General features: G+C 47.8%; 1 protein-coding gene across 1 annotated transcript in view; it reads right to left on the minus strand.

Moving 5' to 3' along the window:
- MYO1D (myosin ID) overlaps positions 1-16722 on the minus strand; it is a 169229-nt gene that overhangs the window by 82294 nt on the left and 70213 nt on the right. The window contains exon 16 of the mRNA XM_036398823.2: positions 13294-13501. Within this exon, the coding sequence (XP_036254716.1) occupies positions 13294-13501 (208 nt within the window). The remainder of the gene's footprint in view (positions 1-13293; positions 13502-16722) is intronic.

The following is a 16722-nucleotide window of genomic DNA, read 5'->3' on the forward strand; positions in this document are numbered from 1 at the left end:
GTTCCATCAAAAGGGGATCACCTTCAGTGGCCACACCATTGTTTTCCAGTTGTTCAGTAACTGAGGGATCTCAAAGCTTGCTTTCATTGCAATCTCACTTATACTTTCCATATTCTCAAAATCTTTTGCCAGACAATCATATTTATAAGGCTTTCCTGTTTCATCTTCCCCAACACAGAGGAAGTGGCATTCCCTGGTATTCCCAAGGGATCCATCTCCAACTGTACTCACCCTCTAACACAACCCACCAAGCAGAAGACTGTATTTCTTTTTCCTTCCAGAATTGAACTGGAAGGATAACGAGTCTCCCTGCTCACCAGGGGCCCCCGACGAAGGAGAGAAATGATGAGGAGGACTCCATCCTATCAGAAGGCTAATTAATTACTTATTATACTATATTATTCTATACTGTATTACTATTAGTTATTATTCTATTCTATTATGTCATATATTATTATACTATTATATATTATATATATTTTATATAGAATATATAGTATATAGTATATAATATATTATATATGATATTATTATATAGTATATATAATTCTATTATATATAATATAATATAATATAATATAATATAATATAATATAATATAATATAATATAATATAATATAATATAATATAATATAATATAATTCTATACCATATTACATTACATCTGAACTGAACCTGCCAAGCACTCAACCCTGCACACACTGCCCAGAATCTCGAGCCTGTCAGCAGCAGTCCTGACACACACACACACACACACACACACACACCCACCAAGCAGAAGACTGTATTTATTTTTCCTTGCAGAATTGAACTGGAATGATAACGAGCCTCCCTGCTCACCATGGTCCTGTCACAGACTTTATTTCCCTCTGAGAAAGATCCCACAGCACTGCTGGTGCACATCAAGCCTTCCATCTACAGAAGGATTAATTAACTACCCGAGGCTGTTTTCATCATGACAGGTGCTCTGTGAAGCTGATGTCAGAGGCTCTCCTGACAGCTTCACTGACAGTCCTGCCATGCAGCCCAGAAAAGCTCATGCAGCAACCAGTGCAGAGCTGTGAGGGGCTGCTCCTCTCTAGACATCCCAAGTTTAAAGAGAAACACAGAGCTTTTGTGAGTATCAAATCCTTCAAAAGCAGAGAACTCCCTTCTCTGAACCTCTGTCAGAGTTCTCTCTCCTCGCTGTCCCTGTGGGGGACGTCTCCTTTTCCCTACAGACACAACCCAGGGCGCTCTGGCTGAGCCTGGGCAGTTCTTCAGCACCCAGCACTTCCTGGAGCACCAAACTCATCAGTGGAGCCCATTTCTGCTCTCACACAGCAGAACAGAGCCCAGACCCTGCACAATCCTGCCCACACAAAACCACAGCATTATAGAATGATTTGGGTTGGGAAAGACCTGAAAGATCCTCCAGTTCCACCCCTGCCATGGCAGGGACACCTCCCACTGTCCCAGGCTGCTCCAAGCCCCAGTATCCAGCCTGGCCTTGGGCACTGCCAGGGATCCAGGGGCAGCCCCAGCTGCTCTGGGCACCCTGTGCCAGGGCCTGCCCACCCTGCCAGGGAACAATTCCCAATTCTCAATATCCCATCCATCCCTGCCCTCTGGCAGTGGGAGCCATTCCCTGGGTCCTGTCCCTCCATTCCTTGTCCCCAGTCCTTCTCCAGCTCTCCTGGAGCCCCTTCAGGCCCTGGCAGGGACGCTGAGCTCTCCCTGGAGCCCCCTCTTTCTCCAGGCTGAACATCCCTCCTGGTGGAAGGTGTCCCTGTCCATGGCAAGGGGTGGGACTGGATGGTTTCACTGTCCCTTCCAACCCCAACCACTCTGGGATTCTGAGAACAACCCAAGGAACTCCATGGCAGCCTCAGCCCCTGCCAGGGCTGCTCTCAGGGAGGGTGTGGGAATAAAGAACATTTGGGCATTTCAGTGGCTGAAGGAAGAGCTGGGGAAGCAAGGCAGGACATGGGACAGTGAAGGGAAAGGCAAGAGCAGGAAGCACAAAAGCCACAGCAGAAACTGAGCACAGCAACCAAACCCAGGGAGCTTGGGAGAATCTCATCCCTGTGTGCAGATAAAATAATAAACAAGATGTTCCTTATTTATTTCTTGAGGCCATTAGACAGAGAGGAAGCAGCTCCCCCTGCACACGTGCTGTGCTCAGCAGTCAGTCACCACACTCAGTTACCACTGTGGTTTTAGCTCAGATCTGCTGCAGCTTCAGCCATGCAAAGACCTCAGAGCTGCTGGGAAGCTCAAGGCTCAAAGCTTCCTGCCTAAGCCAGACTTGCACAAGGCCTGGATTTCACCCAAAATGTGTAAGGCTGGATTAAAGCTGGCATTTCCCTGTCTGAGGGCAGAGCAGGCTCTGAAACTCTGAATTTCACAGAATCACCAGCTAGGATCCAAAAACTGAGCATCCAAAGTGGGGAATTTTTTTAAAAGAAAAGCAAAGAAGATTTGGATAGCTTGAGATAGTTAAACATAGACGGAAGAGACATAAAATGTACCTGTGTAAGGGAAGTATGGACAACAAACAAAATCAACTGGGCAAAACCCTACTGCCAATTTCTCATATTTGAATTTAGTAAGAACAGAAATGAGGAACAAAGGCCTCAATGAACAATCCTTGGGTGTTACAGAGTGTCTCAAGAAAAGAACACACACAGTAAATCCCTGTAAGCTGCTCAAGACTTTGCAGAGCCTCACTGCTGTCAGCTGTTCCCTGGACCACCTCAGATACAGAACAAAGTCTTGGTTTTGTTTCCTTGGGCTGGAAGCAGCCATGCTGTTGAGGGAAGTCTCTCACTCTGGTTACTTCTCCCACCAGTCAGACATGCCTGGAACAAAGGCTGGAACAGATTGCCCCCATGTTGTATCAGCTGCATTGCTGCAGAAATTGGCTTCACAGCAAGAGGTGTCACAATTGTACAAACACTGGCCTCCCAAATCCAATTATCCAGCTCAGACATGCCCCTGGCTACACACACAGCAAACCATTAATGAAAAGCATGTTCTCAAATCAAGTTGTCATAACTGGAGAACCCCCTGCCAGTGAGGACCTTCCATGGCACCACGGCAGTGCCTCAAGGGTGAGGAAACAACGGGAAGGACAAACTTCTCCCAGGGAATGGGGGACAAATATTTTCTAAATTAACTGTTTTTCTGGCTTGGTGTTTTTTTTTCCACTGCAGCTCAAAGAAGCCCCTCAGTAATGCTGAGCTGCCACGGTGACCTGGCTGCCCCATGGTCCCATGGAGCCTTCCAGAAACATGGAATGGTCAATCCTGGGGACAAGAGGAGGTGTCAAAGCAGAAACCTCCCTGTTGGGCAGGTGCTTTGTGTGGCTGTGAGCAGCAGGACAGAGATCAGATAAACAAGGATCACAGAATCCTGGAATCACAGGATGGTTTGGGTTGGAGAGACCTTAAAAATGATCCAGCTCCAACCATCTGCCTTGGGCAACCTTCCACTGTCCCAGGTGGCTCCAAGCCCCATCCAACCTGGCCTTGGACACGTGCAGGGATCCAGGGGCAGCCACAGCTTCTGTGGGCACCCTGTGCCAATGCATTTCCAGAACAAGCAGCTGCAGGAGGCTGAAGTGCTCCTGCCAACTCACACCTTCCTCAGGTTTGAATATTGGGAGAGCTCTACTCAATGCACCTTTTCAATTCATAACTCAAGAACATTGAGCCCTGTAAAATGAAATTAAACAAATTTCCAGAGAGAAATTTACCCAGCCTGTAACAGATTCTCCTGTTGCAAAGGTCCTGCTCTGTTGTGTGTTGGGGGCCAAGGAGGGCCAAACCCCAGCACAGGGATTTGTGCATGCAGGGTTCTGCTTCTGCCCTTTGTGTCTCTGCACCCAAGGTAAGAGCCAAGGGATCTTCATGCCCAGGTCCAAAGGGATCCAGTAGATCATCCCTCAGATCTGACAGCCACAGGCACCTCAGAATTCCCACTTCAATCCAGCCACATCCCAGCCAGCTGGGGGCATCAGAACAGAGTAAAGCAGCCTGGGATGGCAGAGCCCTGTGCCATCCCTCCCACAGGCAAGAATAAATCCATCCTTCCCTTTCCCCCTCCTGTGGCTTTCCCTGCTGGTTAACCTGATTTCCCATGGGAATGAGACTGAAGATCTGTCCCTGCCTGACCTCCTGAGATTGCCCTGACAGCTCCTGAATCCTGAGCCAGCTCCCAGCCAAGCTGACAGAGGAGCAGGAGCCTCCACGAGGCAAAGTCTCTTTATCTTTCAGGAAAAATCAGCCACAGGGCAGAAGGAGCCTGAAATCAGAGTGACATTGCTGGAACAGCTCCAGCTCCAGAGCCATCTGCCTCCCCAGATCCCAAACCCCAACCAGCAGACACAGAACCACCAGCCAAGCACCACAGGCACAGGAGCCCAGGAGGCTCTGGCAGCATCCCAGAGGGATGGGGAGGTGGAAATGTGTGTGGGGCACGAGGGAGGGGGTGGAGGATGCCATGGCTCCCAAATAACCAAGTTGATGGCAGTTTTCCAAGTGACCCTCTGGAGCAGCCTCCAGGACAGTGCCATCCACCAGAGCTCAGCCCAGGGACTCAGCAGGAGCAGAGGGACCATGTGGCATCTTCAGGGTCTCCAGGATGAAGGAGGAAATGAGAATCTGACTCCATGTTCTTAGAAGGCTAATTCATTATTTTATGGCATATATAATATAATATAATATAATATAATATAATATAATATAATATAATATAATATAATATAATATAATATAATATAATATAATATAATATAATATAATATAATATAATATAATATAATATAATATAATATATGCTATATTATATATAGTATACTATATATATAATGTATATTATATATATATATAGTATGCTATACTAAAACTACACTAAAGAATAGAGAAAGGATACTTGTAGAAGGCTTAACGAGATGCTAATTAAAAACTTGTGACTGCTTCAGAGTCCTGACACAGCTGGACCATGATTGGTCATTAAGTAAAAACAATTCACATGTTGGATAAAAACAATCTCCAAACCCATTCCAAAGCAGCAAAACACAAGAGAAGCAATCAGATAATGATTGTTTTCATTTTTCTCTGATGCTTCTCAGCTTCCCAGGAGAAGAAATCCTGGTAAAGGGATTTTTCCAGAAAATGTGACAGTGACGGGACAGGAGATGGAGTGGATTGTCCCCAGGAGGAAAACCCAAGGAGACTTTGGGCTTGGGGAGGGAAACAACCAGCAGCATGTGCTGATCCCTCATGTTCTGATTCCTCAGGGAAGGGCCCATGAGCAAACCACAGACCCAAGAGCAGAGGCAATGATGATTATGTTGAAAATGGAAAGAAAGTGAGATTTTGGGCTTAAAAAACTCCAAATAGCACCATAAACCAAACAACAAACCAAACAACATTCCCCCATCCAGCTCCCACCCATGGTCTCTCCTCACCTCTTTCAATACCTTTGCCTTCTCTATGCTTTGTCCTCCTAAAATTCAGGGGAGGAAAATGAAGAGGGCAATGGAAATCAGGACTGAAGGGCTAAGAGAGGGATAGAGAGAAAGGAAAAGGTTGGAAAAACAAAGTCTGAGCACAGCTCAACCTCCTGACCATTACAAAGAATATTTATTTCTACACAGCTGCCCCCAGTGAGGGAGTTCCTTGCTGTTCTTTCTTCACTCTCCAGAGACCTCTGCCAATTCCAGTGTTTTAAATGGGATGTTTCATGGAAACATCACCCATGGAGTCCCAAACCCCAGCTGGAAGGGACCTTAAAGCCCATCCAGTGCCACCCCTGCCATGGGCAGCTCCCACTGTCCCAGGCTGCTACAAGCCCCGTCCAACCCCGCCTTGGACCCTGCCAGGGATGGGGCAGCCTCAGCTTTCCTCCAGTCCCTTTTATTCCCTCAGTTAAGGCCAAACCAAGGTGGAAGTGACCCCTGGGGACACGAAAAGCTCCAGACCAAGGGATCTCCTCCTGCACAGCCCTGGCTTCAGTGATCCCAGCAGTGTTCCAAGGGATGATCCCACTATTCCCAGTGCAGCAGCTGCTTTGGCAGCTTCTAAATCAGGGACTTGCACAAACAGCATTCAGCCAAAGCAAGAGACACATCCCAGCTTAAGGGAAGCAATGATTTTTTTTTCCTAAAGAATATTTGATTCACTTGTTTTTTGATTAAAATTTAATAAATTAAAATTCAGATGAATGGCAGGGGAGATCTGAACATACCTTTAGAATCAGTTTAAAAACCTCACTGAGCTTCCAACAGAGTTTCTAAGATTAAAGAAACCTCACATCCAAGATCACATCCATCACCTCAGCAGAACATAAATCCTCCACACCCATCTATGCATTACAGCCTTGTCTGCAGGCTCTTCCATGCTCTGAATGTGCCATCAAAAAAATGAGAAAAAAGGGAAGAAAGAAATGAAAACAATTAGTTGGGCCCTGCAGAGCACAGGGAAAGCCAGCAGAGCAGCCAGGGTGGGCCCAGGATGCAGCCTTGCCTGTACATCTCCCATGGAAAAAGGGATAATCTAGATTTGACCTAGATGCTGCAATCCCTGGGAGTGCAGAGCAGAACCCACACAGCTCCCAGTCCAAACACATCAGTGAGCAAACAAATGCCCAGGATTCAGCACACAAACCCAGCTTGGCTAAATTAAACCCCAGAGTGGTATTTTGGAGCAGTTCTGCAAGGAGCCAAACCTTGGGAAACTCCTCCATTGCTGCTGCACCACAAACACCTTCTCCCACCACCCTCCTTCGCCCAGCCATGATCAATATTCCATCTGTCCCAGCCCATGCTTTGCCCTCCAGGCAGCCCCAACTGGTGAGAAACAAAGAATTCAGGCAGGCACAAAGCTCCCTGCTCAGCTCTGGAGGCTCTCACACGGGCAGGTTATTAAATATTAAATAAACCCCAGCCCTGACTGCTCCAGAGGGGCACCTCCCCACAGAGCTGGGCTGTGATGGAGGGCTCAGAGCTCACTCACAGCTCACTGTGATCTGCCTTTTCCTGGTTTGAGTAAATGTGGATCCCATCTAGGGTTTAAATCAAAGGCTCCCCGTTGTCCCAGATCACCTCAGAGAGCTGCTGCATCTGCTGAGAGCTCTTTTCTCTTTCCATAAGTCAGCTGAACAATGTTCATTCTATTGCTTTGCTTAATAGCAACAACATTCCACAGGCTGGAAACAGAGAAGGGTCCCACTCTGAGATTAATTAGCTGGCACTAACAAGAGTGTGTTCAATAAAGAACATAAAAATCACCAAAGGAGCCATGCTCCAGCAGCTCCCAGGTGTGGGATGCAGCCACATCTCAGCTCCAGGTTCCTCCTGCAGCTCAGCCACAGCTGCAGCAAACACCCCCATGCTCTGGGACAGGGAGGAGATTCCCAACCCTGGGAAAGCTCCCAACTATTCCCCCACATGGAGCTGCTGGTCCTTGGGTGCCCTTTGTGGTGTCCCATGGGTCTGACAGGGCACCTTATTAATCCAGGAAGCCCAGAATCTCCTGAAGGAATTGTGGTTTTTGCCCTTTTTTACACCACACTGGCAGCTCTGTCACAGCTCAAAGCAGGCTTAGACACCTTGAGGTGCAGCAGATCAGAACCTTTGAAAAGGTGGAAAGCTCAGGCACAACAAAAGCTCATTCCCCCCATGATAACAATGTGGAAGCATCAGCAGCAAGGGCTCAATCTTCTCTTCCCAATTTGCCTGTGGTACACATGGATGAGCATGGAAAAAATCCTCTGCAGCTGTGAAAGGCAGGGAGAGAAGCTGGAATGATTTACAGGATCAGAGCCACCAAAGGTTGGTTTAACCAACTCATCACAGCACAAATGTTCTCTCTGATGCTGGCAAAAGGTTCAGGGAAGAGTTTGGGGTTTTCTTTGTGTTTTGTTTTTTCCCCACCTGCACTGGAAATGATAATCCAAGCTTTAAGGTGGCTCCAACAGCCAAGAAGCTCCAGGTGACCCAGCTGGGACACCAGACCCTGGACCAGGCTGTTTCCCTGCTCTCCATACTGCATTTTACACAGTGGTGCACACTCCCAGCACCCCCTCTCCTCCTCTCTTACTCAGCAATAACTGATATTTATGCTTATTTAGGTTACAGAGTGTTCCCACAGCATTTCCTGGAGCAGAAGGACATCAAGAAGGTATCCAGGTGTCTCCAGGTACCTGCTACTGAAAGGGCAGGATCCAGCTCTCCTGCTTTTCTCCCACAGGCCAGACCCCCATTGTTGCCATTCCTCTGAAGGCAGCTGAGCCATTGTGGGGCTAAACTGGCAGAAATTCTCTCTTTTCTTGCAGTTTTTTGGTAAGAGGTAAAGCATTTTTAAAATGCTTTGGCATTTTCTAGGGTGGGCAGGGTGGATTTTTTTTGCCTCAATGCCTTCCCTGGAAGCAGGCAGGGATGCTCCAAGCCCAGGGAAGGGGAGGAGCTGTGGGATCAGTCAGTGTTAGTGCAGGGGATGGAGCCAGCTCTTCCTCCTTCCCTGCACCTGGTCCTGGCAGCTCCCAGCCCCTGCTCCTCAGGAAGGAGCCACAGCATCTCCTGCCACAGCTCCTCCCTGCCAGAGCCTCTCCAGATCAAAGCCTGGCTCCAGAATACCAATCCAAGTGACATTAGAGACCTGCTCCTGCTGATAGCCTGGAGTCCAGAGGCAAACCCACTTCATCCCTTCTGTGTGGGTCACTGGCCCAAGCCCCCACTGGCTGCTTCTGTCCCTCCATAACTGTTGGGAAGGATGAAAGTTTGACAAGGAAGTCTCACAGATATGGATGCTTAGCAGAAAGATTTTTAAATGTGGAGTCTGATGAAGGAATAGAGATGGAAGCAAGTTTTGCTAGAGAAGAAAAGAATTGCTGAACCAGTCTCACTGGATAACCAAGGAGGCAAAGGATCTGTAAGTTAGAAGGGGTTTTTATGGCTTAGAGCAAAGGATAAACCCACCCCAAACAAGAAGATGTTTTCACCAGCAGAAAGCACAGGCAAACAAGCCTGCTGGTGTGGCAAGTAGAAAAAAGGTCTCAGAATTTTCCACTGCAAGAAAACTGAAAAACAACTTCTGGCTTAAACTGTGATGTACTGACTGTTAGTGATTGGAGAACAGTACCATGAATATGGGAATTACAGTAGTTATGATGGGCTATAGATAATAGTTAAGGTATAGATTGGTTCTACTGTATGGATATGCTCAGCAAAGAAAAGTAAATAATGCAGTGTGACCAAAAGAAAAGTAAATAATGCATTGTAACCAAAAGAATAGAATGCATTGTGACCAAAAGAAAAGTAAATAATGCATTGTAACCTAAAGAAAAGTATAGAATGCAGTGTAACCAAAGCCAAAGGGTCTCCAGGCCTGCCTGCAGCTGGAGCTGACAGCTGTGGGCACAGCTCTGTCACCCACAACCCTGGCCTGCTGTAACCTCTTGGATGGAATAAACTGCATTTTGGATACAACAAACTGCATTTTGGATACAAAAAACTGCATTTTGGATACAATAAACTGCATTTTGGAGAGCCTCCTGGAGTCCCACATCCCTCATTTTGGCTCTTACACATAACCTGTCAGGAATCACCTCCTGTGTCCATGGAGGAGCTTCCCCGTGTGCCTGAGGCTTCCCTGTGTCCTCAGCTCCCAGGGCTGGTGGGGCTGGAGGGGGAAGGTGGAGCAGGGAATGGTGACAGGAATGGTGACAGGAATGGTGACAGGAATGGTGACAGGAATGGTGACAGGAATGGTGACACCTCAGCCACGGCTCTGTGCTGCTCTCCCTGCAGGCTGGGGAGTGTTGCCATGGTGATGGCAGCTCCCGAGCCTCTGCCGAGCCCATCTGGCTCCAGGGACACGCTGGGATGCCCAAGGACACCTCGGGATGCCCAGGGCACGTCCCAGGGCCGGCCCTGCCCCCGTGGCTGGGCTGTGTCCCAGGAGGGGCAGGGCTGCACTCAAGGACATTCCCGCTGCTTCCCTGCCAGGCAGGAAGGTTTCAGGAGCGATTTCCATGTGCAGCTGTGCCGGGCTGATAAAATGCCACCGAAAAGTGGCAGTAAATTACAGTGACAGCAGCCATCATCTGCACAGCCCGCACGTGCCGCCCGCCCGGGCTTTCTTCCCCGAACAAAGCTCTGCTCTGCACAGCTAATGAGCCTGTGGGAGCCTTTCCAAGGGCAGCAAAAGCAGCAGAGCTTCATGGCAGCTTTTATTTTTTTTTATATTTTATTTGCATGATTAACATTAGAGCTGTTCCATTTGCATTCAGGGTGACAATCACAGAGCTGGCAGCAGCACAGGTACAGCAAATAAACCCTAAAGCATCACATGAAGCAACCTCAGCTGGGGCTCCTGGAGTGACCCTTTGGTGTGATGTCCCTGCTGCCACATGGGGTTTGTGACACTGGACACAGCTCTCACTTGCTGAATTCTCCTGGAACCAGCAAGTTGCCACAGTTAAATCACATCACATCTGCTCACTGACTGCAATGGGGCAGAAGGAAAATTACAGCCTGGGATCTCACTGACATTTTACCACAGAAAAAAAAGGAGCCTGAAAGATAAATCTAAAGCTAAAGACATCCCAGAGATGTGGAACAAAAGAAAGTAAAATTATCTATTTAAACTAGAAGTCAGTTTTAATTCAATTGAAGCAAACTGGTAAGCACCATTACACAAAGGCAGCAGCACTGTTTGGAGGGTTAAGGGTCACTGGGTGATGAAGCTCTCCAGATAATTACTGAGTCCCTTCTGGAAAGCCTCGTGATTTGCAGGACAGCCATAAGCCACAGAATACACATCATTAAAAAAAGAGCTGCTAAATGTGGATTCTTTCACTTACACTCATTCCTGTGCAGAGGAAAACACCCCTGGGCCCCAGGCTGGGATCAGCTGCTCTAAGGCTGCTCTCACATCTGCCTCACTCGTGTCACACAAGTGCCCATTGTCACAACACCACATTTCACCTCCTCTTGTCTTCCCCTTTTCCTAAATTATAATTTGAGGAACTCCAATGCAACAGAAGGCTCAGTTATTTAAAAGAAAATCAAATCCTTCTAGATGTGCTCACAGTTTGTCTCCCTCAGCCTTTGATGCTCACAGGCAAAACTACAGAAGGAAAAAAGAGCAAGAATTAAAGAAAGAAGAAAAAGAGCAAGAATTAAATTTCCCTGTGAGTTGTTAATGAACAATTGAAAGCAAGTTGAGAACAGAAATGACAGGCAAAATTGCCTTGATGCTTTCAGAGCTCAGAGAAGGCCTCATCAGATCCCTCCTCTTTGATTTCTGATTGTACCTTTTCCAGCACTGCCCGGCCCCATCTGCCGGCAGCAGAGCCAGGGAGGGATCCCAGCCAGGGCTGGAGCTCAGTTAGCAGGAAACAAGAGACACACTGAAAGTGGAGACAAAGTCAAGCTTTTTTCAGGTAGATATAACACTGTACAAGGGCTCTAATCCATACCTATAGATACCAGCTCAACATCTTCTCTTAATAATAATTTAATAAGCATTTAATGATTCATTGAGAGTTGCTTGGTTTAGCTGTGAGTTCCAGGACTCTGAAAAGCTCCTCTGCATCCCCTTGCCAGCCCCATTTGAGAGCCTGGTTAAGAACCTCCAGTGAGTGAAAGCAGAGAGGGTTCAGCTGCAGGGAAGGAGCTCCAGGAGGACATCCAGATTTCTCCAGAGTCCTCAGGTCCTTCAACACTGGAGAAGGAGTTTGTCTTTTATGATCCTTTATGAGGTAAGTTAGAACTCCCTGGAGATTTCTCACAGAAAAATAACAAAAAGATGCCTCCATGTCCTGCTGCAGTCCTCAGGTAGACTCATGTTGGTCCCCTCCCACCCCAGGGAGGGCAGGACACAGGGCAGGGAGGTTTGTGAAGCCACAGAACAACGTGCACCAGCATTTTAATTTCTATCACTTTTGCTGACTGTGGCAACAAGGAAACCCCCAGAAACGCCACAGTTATTCTACACCTGATGCCACACAAACCCACTGCAGCAAAACCCTTTGTGGAGCAAAGGAGTTGATCCATTACACCTAAGTAGGTTCTTTACCTTCCAGGGGCAAAAAAATCCTTTGCCCTGCTGCCTTTGATGCTGAGCCCACTCCAGATCCCAGCCCAGACAATGTAATTCTGGAGCTGGCAGCAAACTCACAAAACTGACAAGTTGCTGTTAAAATTGTGCCTCTCACTGGATTTATCTGAAGGAGGAGCTTGGAGCTTACTGAGCCCTGATCTGCTCCCACAGCAACACAGCCTGGGGCTCTGAAATTATTCTCCAGTAGCTGCACCTTGCAATTTCCAAAAATGTCACCCCTCAATTGCTCCCTGGTTTAATATGAAAGCTGGAGCCACCTGGGAGCAAGCAGGTGCAGCTTTATCCACAAGGAGCTCATTAGCTCACCCCAGTCCTGGGGAGAAAGAGACTCTGGGTTAGAGCTGTGGCCCTGGGACCTCCCTGAAAACATCCAAGGCAGGAAATTCCTCCCCAGAACCCCTGCTGAGCACGGGGGAAGCACAGTTAAGGATCCAGGAACACCTCCCAGGGGGCAGGGGAGCACCAGAGATCAGCCCCAGGCCAGCCCAAGAGAATAAACCAGTTGGAAAAGTGCTCCCCTTCCCAGAGGAGGAAGGAAGGAGAAGATGTTGAGAGTCCAAGGAAGCTCAGCAGCAGCAGATGCTCAGAACAGGGAATAAAACTCTGAACCACAAAGCTCAGAGAAAGGCAGGGCCTGCACCCTCCACAGCCTGAGCTTGGCCTTTTCAGAAAAACTCAGTGCACACAAAAGGTGCAGAATTCCCTACTAAATACAAACCATTCAGCACAACAAATACCAAGAGACCAACCCTAGACTTGATGCTTTCTGCTCCCATCCTGGTCAAACTGGTTGGGTTTCCAGACAGACCTCGGCAGGCCAGAGAAAGAATGTTATAGATAATAAATAATAAACAACTTTGAGAACAAAACCAGAAGAATCCTGACTTCTTCTTCAGCTGCCAGGCTGGGTAAAGAGACTTGTATGTACCTCAGAGTCACTCTGACCAGCAGAGATTCTGAGAAAGGATTTTTCAGAAAATATGAGTGACAATGAACAAGCTTTTAGGTGCTACAGCTCCCACCACACCAAGGCTCCAGAGAGCACCATGGAAAGAACCCTAAAAATATCCAGCAGCGACCAAAGTGTAGAAGTCTGGAATCTATGCAACAACAGAGCCAGGAAGGAGAGCAAGGGTGGTTCAAGGAGCTTGGGCTGAGTTTCTGAGGCAGTGGAAGCTTTACCTTCTGCAGGAAGAGGACGATCCTGACGAGCATCTTGGCGTGCAGCTCCTCCAGGGTGAAGAGCGTGCGCGGCGTGCGGATGAAGAGCTTGGTCTTGCCGTAGGCCACGTCGTGCTGGAAGCCGTGGCACTCGATGAGCTTCCTCACTGCCTCCTTGTCTGAGGGCAGATCGTGGTTGGGCCACGTGAATTCAGAGATCATCTTGTACCTGGAATGAAAAGGGACCATTTACAAATGAGAGCTTGTGTTCCAGACTGCAAGGCAAGATGTTTTCCATTACCATCTGTATGGCAGATTATCTTTGTCAAGCGGGCAGTTTGCCTTATCTCTTTATCTCTCTCTTTGAGTGACCACATTCGCTCCTCCCTCAGGAGGGGACACTGCTGATAACAGCCATTGAATGTCCCTGCATGGCTGATAAGAACTACAGCATCCCATTGGGAGATGTGAGCCCAGAGGGAGGAGCCAAGCATTCCTACCCAGATATAATCCAGAGGTTTGGAGACACCAGCACAGCTTCTGCACTGGATTCCCCAGAGGAGCAGCAGCTGCCTCTTCCTCCACTGGATCTTCAGAGGCAGAATCCATCCTTCTCTACAGGATCCCTGCTCCAGCAGAACCAGCCCTGACACTGCAGGAGGGCTGAGCCACATTTCCAATGGTTCTGCTGCCAACACCCTGACCCACAGGGTGTCAGGTTGGGTTCTGACTCTGGCAGTGTTGTTCTAGTGTACTGCATTGTTTATTTTACCCTTTTATTTTTTCCCCCCTTCCCTATTAAAGAACTGTTATTTCCTGCTCCCATATTTTTGCCTGAGAGCCCCTTAATTTAAAATTTACACCAATTTAGAGGGGTGGGGAGGGTTTACATTCTCCATCTCAGGGGAGGCTCCTGCCTTCCTTAGCAGACTCCTGGCTTTCCAAACCAAGACAGCTTGCCAGCAAGGTGCTAGAGAAGGGCAAAATTCAACTGGTTTTAGAAAAAATGATCAGTTAAATTGTAATAAAACAATATAGATGGAAGAGTCTGAAGAAATCCTTGCACAGATTTATTCCAGTTTTTATTCCAGTTCTGCTCTATTTAAGCAAGCCATCCTTGACCAGCACTTGCAAAAACCATGGGTACCAACTCTGGTACTCCAAGACAGCACTTACACACAAACCATGCTAAAAACAAGCACAGTTCTCAAAGCCTAAGATACATCTGATCTGAACATCTTTTTAAAAGAAAGTAAACACCCATACTCTGCATTACCTAGAGTTTTAAAACAGGGTTTATAGGCAAAATCCAAGTACTATTTATAGCAATCTGCATTTGGTGTGGCATTAATTCATGGCAACATGGGAAGCTTCTCAGTACTATGGTACTCTGTTTTTGAGTAAAACTTCCAGAAACAAATTTTAGGGTTTCCTACAGAGGATTTCTTGAATCATGAACCTTAAAATACATGGAAAATTACTTAAGAAGAGGCATGATTTTGTGACATACTGCAAAATAATATTGGGAGGAGCTCAATCCATCAGCACTGAACTGATGCAAGGGAACAAACTCAGCACTGGCCTCCTGCAGATTTGTCACATTTTTCACACCTTCAGTATCCAATTATAATTTTGATTTGTTTGTTTAGGTTTTGCTTCATTTGGGGTTTTTTGGTAAGGAAGGAAAGCTTTGTTTTGTTCACATTCTGCATGAGAAGCCACCTGCAACCAATTGCTTTGTCAGAAAACGTGGATTTAAAAATTCTGCAAATAATTTTTTTCTCATGCATCACTTTGGGAGTAATTTCTAACAAACTGTGTCACTTCCCCCCACAGCAGAGCTTTGGCTGCCCCAGTCTGTGCACACACTGCCTGTAACTGTGGGTCAGCCATTCCCCCATCCTCACTCTCCAAACTGCATTTTCCAGCACAGAGAAGGGCAGACTGGAACTAAGGCATCTACAAATCAAACCTGAAGCACCGGGATCAGCCCAAGCTCTGTAAGATCTACCAGCCTAGGAAATGCTGATTAGGGGAACAGGCGTTTGCAAAAAGCAACAGTGAATTTTCTGCATAAGATTTATGGACATAATAAGAGCTGAAATAGACGTTTTCCATGGAATGGAACTCACAGCCGTGTTCTAAATAAAACAGGAACTAAGCGAGCTCAGCCACTTCGCACTTCAAAGCCCCCGGCCAAAGCAGGCATCAATCTCAAAGCTTCAGACACTCTCAGCTCTCAGTTACACTTAAATGGCCTCACAATCCCCCTTTTCCTGGGAGCAGCAGGGCAGGAGGCTCAGAACAGCCTCAGAGCCTGAATGGAAACACATCCCAGCGCCCATTCATTCATGAATTAGCCTTTGGAAGGGGGGAATGGAGGTGCACACTGTGCTTAAGCAGGGAACACCATCCCCTGGGGTTACAGGGATCTCACTGATAAATAAACAGGATTAAAAACCTCCCCTCAGACTCCCAGGAGAAGATTTAGCACGTGCTGGCAAAAGCATTGCTGCTCTCACACACACAGACATCAGTGCTGCACACTGGATTCTCTGCCCTGCTCTCATCAGGAAAATGTTCCTGCAACAATTCACTCACTGGGAAACATCTCCCACCTCAAGACAGTTCTGTCAGGAAAAAGAAAAAATAAAAGAGCAAAGCACTGGCAGTGCAACCCACCCGAGCTGGGAACAAGGCTGGGAAACAGGCTGGGATCTAGGCTGTGGATCAGGCTCAGACCCAGGCTATGGATCAGGATCAGACCCAGGCTATGGATCAGGCTGGGATCCACGCTCTGGATCAGGATCAGACCCAGGCTATGGATCAGGTTTGGATCCAGGTTATGGATCAGGTTCAGACCCAGGCTATGGATCAGGTTCAGACCCAGGCTATGGATCAGGCTGGGATCCAGGTTATGGATCAGGTTCAGACCCAGGCTATGGATCAGGCTGGGATCCAGGCTATGGATCAGGCTGGGATCCAGGCTATGGATCAGGTTCAGACCCAGGCTATGGATCAGGTTCAGACCCAGTCTATGGATCAGGCTGGGATCCAGGCTGTGGATCAGGTTCAGACCCAGGCTATGGATCAGGATCAGACCCAGGCTATGGATCAGGCTGGGATCCAGGCTGTGGATCAGGTTCAGACCCAGGCTCTGGATCAGGCTGGGATCCAGTCTATGGATCAGGTTCAGACCCAGGCTATGGATCAGGATCAGACCCAGGCTATGGATCAGGCTGGGATCCAGGCTCTGGATCAGGATCAGACCCAGGCTATGGATCAGGCTGGGATCCACGCTCTGGATCAGGATCAGACCCAGGCTATGGATCAGGTTCAGACCCAGGCTATGGATCAGGATCAGACCCAGGCTCTGGATCAGGCTGGGATCCAGGCTCTGGATCAGGATCAGACCCAGGCTATGGATCAGGATCAGACCCAGGCTATGGA

The sequence above is a fragment of the Molothrus ater genome, chromosome 27, assembly GCF_012460135.2.
Source record: "Molothrus ater isolate BHLD 08-10-18 breed brown headed cowbird chromosome 27, BPBGC_Mater_1.1, whole genome shotgun sequence".
In the NCBI taxonomy this organism is placed as follows: Eukaryota; Metazoa; Chordata; class Aves; order Passeriformes; family Icteridae; genus Molothrus; species Molothrus ater.